Source organism: Oryx dammah, unplaced genomic scaffold, assembly GCF_014754425.2.
Source record: "Oryx dammah isolate SB20612 unplaced genomic scaffold, SCBI_Odam_1.1 HiC_scaffold_2, whole genome shotgun sequence".
NCBI classification, from domain to species: Eukaryota; Metazoa; Chordata; class Mammalia; order Artiodactyla; family Bovidae; genus Oryx; species Oryx dammah.
In genome coordinates this window covers 184,853,657-184,859,897 of record NW_024070186.1, presented here as the reverse complement: position 1 = coordinate 184,859,897, position 6,241 = coordinate 184,853,657, and the positions used below count along the sequence as shown (strand labels likewise).

At 55.7% G+C, this 6,241-nt stretch overlaps 1 protein-coding gene across 1 annotated transcript in view; it reads right to left on the bottom strand.

The window, feature by feature from the left end:
* Positions 1-6,241, bottom strand: part of LOC120882707 (beta-glucuronidase-like) — a 52,711-nt gene that overhangs the window by 8,933 nt on the left and 37,537 nt on the right. Inside the window, 8 exon segments of the mRNA XM_040266698.1 lie at positions 869-1,049; positions 2,650-2,734; positions 4,513-4,659; positions 4,980-4,995; positions 4,998-5,084; positions 5,123-5,198; positions 5,415-5,567; positions 5,907-6,094. Coding sequence (XP_040122632.1) covers positions 869-1,049; positions 2,650-2,734; positions 4,513-4,659; positions 4,980-4,995; positions 4,998-5,084; positions 5,123-5,198; positions 5,415-5,567; positions 5,907-6,094 — 933 coding nt within the window.

Here is a 6,241-nt window from a genome sequence, read left to right as displayed (position 1 = left end):
CTATGGACTCAGTCTCCAGAGAAGAGCTCACGTCTGTCGTGTGCTGAGATATAACGATCTTTGAGATGTTCTTAGAGCATAAGGTCTGCGTTTTCATCTCATGGGAATGTGTAGGGGGTGCTGGTCTTTGACGCGCGAGGAGGCAGCACTGCAGTCATCTGACAAGAGAACCAACCCCTGTTGGCTTTGCTCCTCCTTCCCGACGAGGAGGATTAAAATGCTCTTACACAGGATGCACTGCAGATACAACCGCGGAGTGCTCAGGAAGCCAAGGGAAACAGTTTAACCTCCCTCCTGGAGCCCCCGGTCTGGTCACGGAGAGAACCAGGGACAGTGAGAGCTCACGGTGTTCCTCTGCCCAGTGAGGTGGCGTCCTCCTCCCCAAAGAGTGGACACCTGAGCTGAAGCATGAGCGCAGAGCCAAGTTCCATTAGCTGGCGATGGTGGAGCTAAGAAGGGCTTGCTGGGCAGAAGGAAGAAGCCAGGCCAGCACAGGAGCCACCAAACAGAACAGACCAGGATCCGGGACTGAAGGCCTGGGAGAGGGCAGAGGGCACGGACAGCCCCGAGCACAGATTAGAGATTTGTCCCGTGGCGTCAGGGGAAGCCAGGGACACGACAAGGCTCGGATTTGTTCCAGGGACCACTTGGGCAGCCTGTGGGAGGCTACCTGAGGACCACGCACATGGAACAGAGGCTGAGTCCGGGCCGGCCGTGTGGAGAGGCTGCTTAGGGCCAGCCTGGTAAGCTGTGGGAGGTGGCCAGGACAAGGGAGGGACGGGGAAGGAGGCAGATCTCTAGCCTGGGGCAGTGATGACTGACATCACTGTCCGAGAGAGGGAAAAAATAACCCCCGCCTTCGATGCACTTGCCTCGTGAAACCCTTCAATGGCATCCGCTCCGTACTCGCTCTGAATCATCGGCTTCTGGTAGGCCTTATACCAGTTCTCGAACTGGGTTGCCAACTGCAGCTGAATCACCTCCATGTGCCCATAGTCGTGGTACCAGGAGTAGTAACTGTTCACACAGATGACGTCCACGTACGGTGCCTGCAAGAGCATGGGGAGAGTCCACCAACCTGGAGGGTGGAGGACTCACACTCGGGGTGCTTCTAGAGGAGGTAAGAAGAGAGTGCGGAAAGTGCGTTAGATGCGCACGTGTAGGAAAAAAATCAGAGGGGATCTGAATGGAGTGAGTGAAGGGAGCCAGCCTCTCGTTCTGGGCTGGCACCCCTGACCTGGCTGCAGCTGGGCTCTGGGAGGGCGATGAGAGGCAGAGCTGGCCGCAGGCACGCCGGCCCAGGGGAGCCCATCCAGACTGGACTTCCTTCATCTCTAGGTTGAGCTCCTGTCACTAGTCATCCCCTTGGCCCAACTGAGGGCCGAAGGCAGTTTTTCTCCTCAGAGAGCCTCCCGAGTCCCCTTTCTGAGCTACTGTCATGGGCCCTGAAGAGACTGGACAGTTCCCTCCTAGGAGGGCAGCCCAGGTTGGGGGCAGCACCGCCACAAGTCTGAGCAATGTGCTGCTCGGTGGACCGAAAGCTCACCCGAACCCATGCTCGCCTGCAGAGTCTGCACTGGGACCCACGCGGTCCATCTCTCCCAAGGGACTGCAGCACCCTCCTGAGCTTGGGGCGGAAAGATGCCCTGGGAAGCGGTACCTCTGGGTGGGCACGTGGCCACAGCCCACACATCCCAGCGGGTGAGCCTGGCAACCTTCTGGGGAGACCAGCACAGGCTCCCTTGCCCACCAGAGCAGGAAGGGATGCCACTGAGACTTTGAGACGCCCAGGTCTGCCTGTGCCCCGCTGGTGGTCCATCACAGTCGTGTTCCTTTGAAGGGATGGCACCGGATCACTAGGGCTGCAAACCATCGGGTCCATGTGAAAATGACAGTGCTCACACTTACACTTGAACAGGATTTTCTTATCCTCTCTTTCTCGAGAGGATTTCGCTTTCTGGAGCACTTCTTAGTACTGGCCTCAGTGCCCTAGTGAAGCATCTTCTTGCTCCTGTTTTACAGCTTTTGTGCAACAACTCAACACAGTTTCTGAGGGGCTGCTGTACCCAGGGACTGTGAGAGGAGCCATGGGGTCCAACCGGCTGGGTGAGCCTCTCCCTTCAATTTTCAGTCCCCCCGATGCTGGATCTCAGCAGTGGTTTCCAAAGCTGACTGATGCCTGGAATCACTGAGGAGATTTTTTAAAACACAGATTCCTACCCTGGATGTTATAAATCAGAATCACAAAATCTGGACCTCTGGACTTTCAAAAAGCTTCCATTTGTGGCTCCAACGATCAGCCAAGTTGGAGAAAGACAAGTCAATGATGACTTTAAGCTCCCTTAAACCTCTGCCCTTTTCTGAGCATATTAAACTTGGGGGCATAAAATTAAATCAAAGTGCAGAGAAATCGATGAATTGAAAATGAACTGAGAAGGAATTTGACCTCCCTATGCCTGACCTCCTTAACGTCAAGAAGCTACACTGCCTGGCAAATCACTCCCTGGCAGTTCTCTTTAACCCAAAGACCATCTATGGAAACGGTCGGACTGGCTGCTCGTGGTCCCTCCCAGCAGCTCATCTCAGCAAGCATCAGGGCAGGACAAGAGGACAGGCGGAAGGAAGGTGTGCAGAGACCCCTAGGCTCACCCCCAGGTCTGCTTCATAGTTGGTGTTGGTCACAAAGGTCACGGGCCGGGAGGGGTCCAAGGCTTTAGTGTGGGCAATCAGCGTCCTGTCCACGGAGGGCAGAAGACACAGTGCCGTCAGTCTGGGGAGGGCCTCGGGTACCCTTCCTGAATCCCCTCCTTCCCATCTTCCCAGAGTAAACACCCCCACGACACGGCTCCCTTCCCTGCCTTCTAGGGCATTTCAGGTAAGTACACGTGTGCCTCGAGACATCATGTTTCCTGACATCATTCTCTCTTCCTCCCTTCCCAGATCTTAGCCCCCCACTGGTCCCCCAAAGGGGGCAACCTCATAGATGATGCACAGCTGAGATCTTTGAGCTAGGCGCTGCCAAAAGCAAGTTTCTGCATCTCCGACAAAACTAGGATGTTGTGCAGATTAGGATGAGTATTAATGTAACACATCACTAGGGAGCGTGTCCTGGGAGGCAAGCTATGCGCTGGGCACTCACTAGAGACTTAAATAGGCATGTACTGGCTTGGCCAGAAAGTTCATTCGAGTTTCTGAACAATGTTATGAAAAAACACAAACGAACTTTTTGCCCAACCTGACCTCCAGCTGTGTGTCCAGAGCTCGTCTTTGCCCGGGAAGGTCCACTACCCAGAGCCTCCATCCAGGACAGGGGGATGCAGGCAGTGTCTCCTAGGGAGTATTTCCATGGCCTCTGCTGCCTCCGCAGTAAGTGAAATAATTCTCCATGCCCGGCTACGCTACAACTGCAGGATGGGAAGAAAGAGAAGAAACCAAGGAACATGCCAGGAGGCTGGTCCACTGTGGGGAGGTGGCCCCTGTGTGAGGTGTCTGCCCAGGACAATGCCTGGGGGGTGCGGGAAGTTACTGGTATGCAGTGAACGGGCAACGAACTTCAGGTGACCTGGTCCTGTCTAACAACGCAACGTTAGGATAGTTAGAATATGCATGTCTTTGAAAATCTGTTTATAATTATATGCCTAGGTAAGTCAGCTTTATAAAGCTTAAAGCCCCTTTACAGGTGAACTCAAAAGCATTGCGAAGTGGTTTTGTGGGGTTCTAACATGTACTAAATTTCCCAGGAATGGAAACAGCATAAATATCAAGGGAAGACCCAGGTGGCTTAGTGGTGAAGAACCCACCTGCCAAGTGGAAGACGCAGGCTTGATCTCTGGGTCAGGAAGATCCCCTGGAGAAGGAAATGGCAACCCACTCCAGTATTCTTGCCTGGGAAATCCCAAGGACAGAGGAGCCTGGTGGGCTATGAGGTCACAAAGAGTCAGACACGACTTAGCGACTAAATAAGAACAGAGCTTGGTTTTGACTGGAACTCTATCAGGCATGGCTCAGTGCCTCAGAAAAGAGCAGAACAGAAGGAAATGCTGCTCGTGGCACCAGAGTCGCCGGGTACGCTTTCCAGCGCTGTCATCAGCTTCCGCAGCTGTGTTTTCAGGGAGTTTCGCAGAAGGTGCAAGCGCCTGACTCTGTCAGTGGCCCTTCTGGAGAGTCAGGCTCACACATTTATGTATTCTTTGACAATTGTCTCTTCCTTATGTCAGTCAGGCCACGTCACTATCTTTCTTCTTTAATCTGAAGTTGTATGTATAAGTAGGTAGGTTAATCCTGCATTTCATTTCAGGTGTGTCACGGAGACACTTGGCTGAAATCCTGATCTGGGTGGGTGAGTACCTTGTCCCCTGAATTGACCAGGGATGGATGCACCTGGGCTGGGAGCAGCCCACACCCACGGCAGGGCCCACCGCCACACTCCCGCGGCTGCCAGGCAAGGCTGAGCTGGGCCAGCAGGCTGCGGTCTCACCCGGGAGCCGGCCCAGGCAAGGCAGGAGCACTCACTTGAAGTAGTGACCAGCCGGTTTCAGGAAGGAAGCAGGCTCATTGGCCACGGACCACATGACAACAGCCGGGTGATTCTTGTCCCTGCGGATCATTTCCTCCATCACCTCCAGGTGGTGCTGCAGAGACACGTTGCTGAAGCTCTCCCTGGGGGCCAAGGGAGGAGAGGGAGCAGGTCAGTCTGATTTTCTTTCCCTCTAGTAGAAACTCTGGGCTTCCCTGATGACTCAGTGGTAAAGAACCCGCCTCCCAACGTAGGAAACGCAAGTTTGATCCGTGGGTCGGGAAGATCCCCTGAAGAAGGAAATGGCAACCCACTCGTATTCTGGCCTGGAGAATCCCATAGACAGTGGAGCCTGCTGGGCTACAGTCCATGGAGTCCCAGAGTCAGACATGACTGAGCGAGAGCATGCATGCACAGGCTGCCGAGCTGGGGGCGCCGCACGGTGCAGGCAGCGGGCACTCACACCAGCGCGATGCCCCGCTGGGGCTCTCGTCGATGACCACGATCCCGTAGCGGTCACAGAGCTGCAGCACCTCTTCCGCATAGGGGTAGTGGCTGGTGCAGAAGGCTTTGGCCCAGCCAGAGAAGCAGGTTGAAGTCCTTCACCAGCAGCGGCGCCCAGCCAGAGAAGCAGGTTGAAGTCCTTCACCAGCAGCGGCCAGTCAAAGCCCTTCCCTCGGATCTGGGGGACAGCAGAGATGGGTGAGTCCCTCCCTCGACCCCATCCCAGACACGTTTCCTCCAAGAGCTGGGCCAGCGGGAGTCACCCCATCAGCCAGCTATCCAGGCTAAGCACAGGCAGTGGTTTGGGGCGGTTTGCTCTGAGCTGCCCTCAGCCACTCCAGAGGCCGCGGGGAAGTGGATGGCGAGAAACAGGGACCCAGGAGCCCCTACTCACATCTGCGTCCTCATGCTTGTTGACCCCTCGGAAATAAAACAGCTTCCCATTGATGAGGAACTGGCTCTCGGTGGTGGCCACGGTGCGGATCCCCACCGGGAGGGCGTAGAAGTCAGACATGCGCCCCACGGTCGTCTGCGCCATCAACTTCACCTGCGAAACCCGAACACAGCATGAGGCAGCCTGACCGGCCTGAGCCCCACGCAGCATGAGCTTCCCAGGACAGCCCCTGGCTAATCACTGCGGCCCACCTCTGGGTCTGCAAGTGGAGAGAGTCAGAAATTACATCTGCTGTGAGAAAGAAGAAACTTTTGCCCACACTGCCCCAGGGCCTCCGCTTCCAACTCAGCCTCCCCACCAATGACTGAAAAACTCACGCTGGGGACTCTTCAGTCCAATGGACCAGGAAGCTGACGTGACCAGGCCTGCTGAAGCTAGGGCTGCTGGATGGGGGCAAACGGCCTCCCCCAGCCCAATCCTCACCACCATTAACTCCAATGAGTACAGGTAGGCAGGGTGCTCGTGCATCAGGTACGGCCACCAGAGGTGGGCACTGGGCACCTGCAGCTGCCCCTCAGCTCCTGCCCCTTTGGCCACGACTTTGCCTTCCTCATCCAGAAGAGACACGTCCACTTGGAAGTGCTCACTGCCCTGGACGATGATCTGGTAATTCACCAGCCCTACAGGAGACGAGAGATCAGATGAGAGAGAAGGTGGGGGGATGTGACCTGGGGTCCTACAGGTGAGAGCACCTTGAGGAGAGACGGGAGAGCCTGTCTCCAAGGGGATCTTTCCAAACAGGGAACCAAGCCACTCTGGGCCTGGAT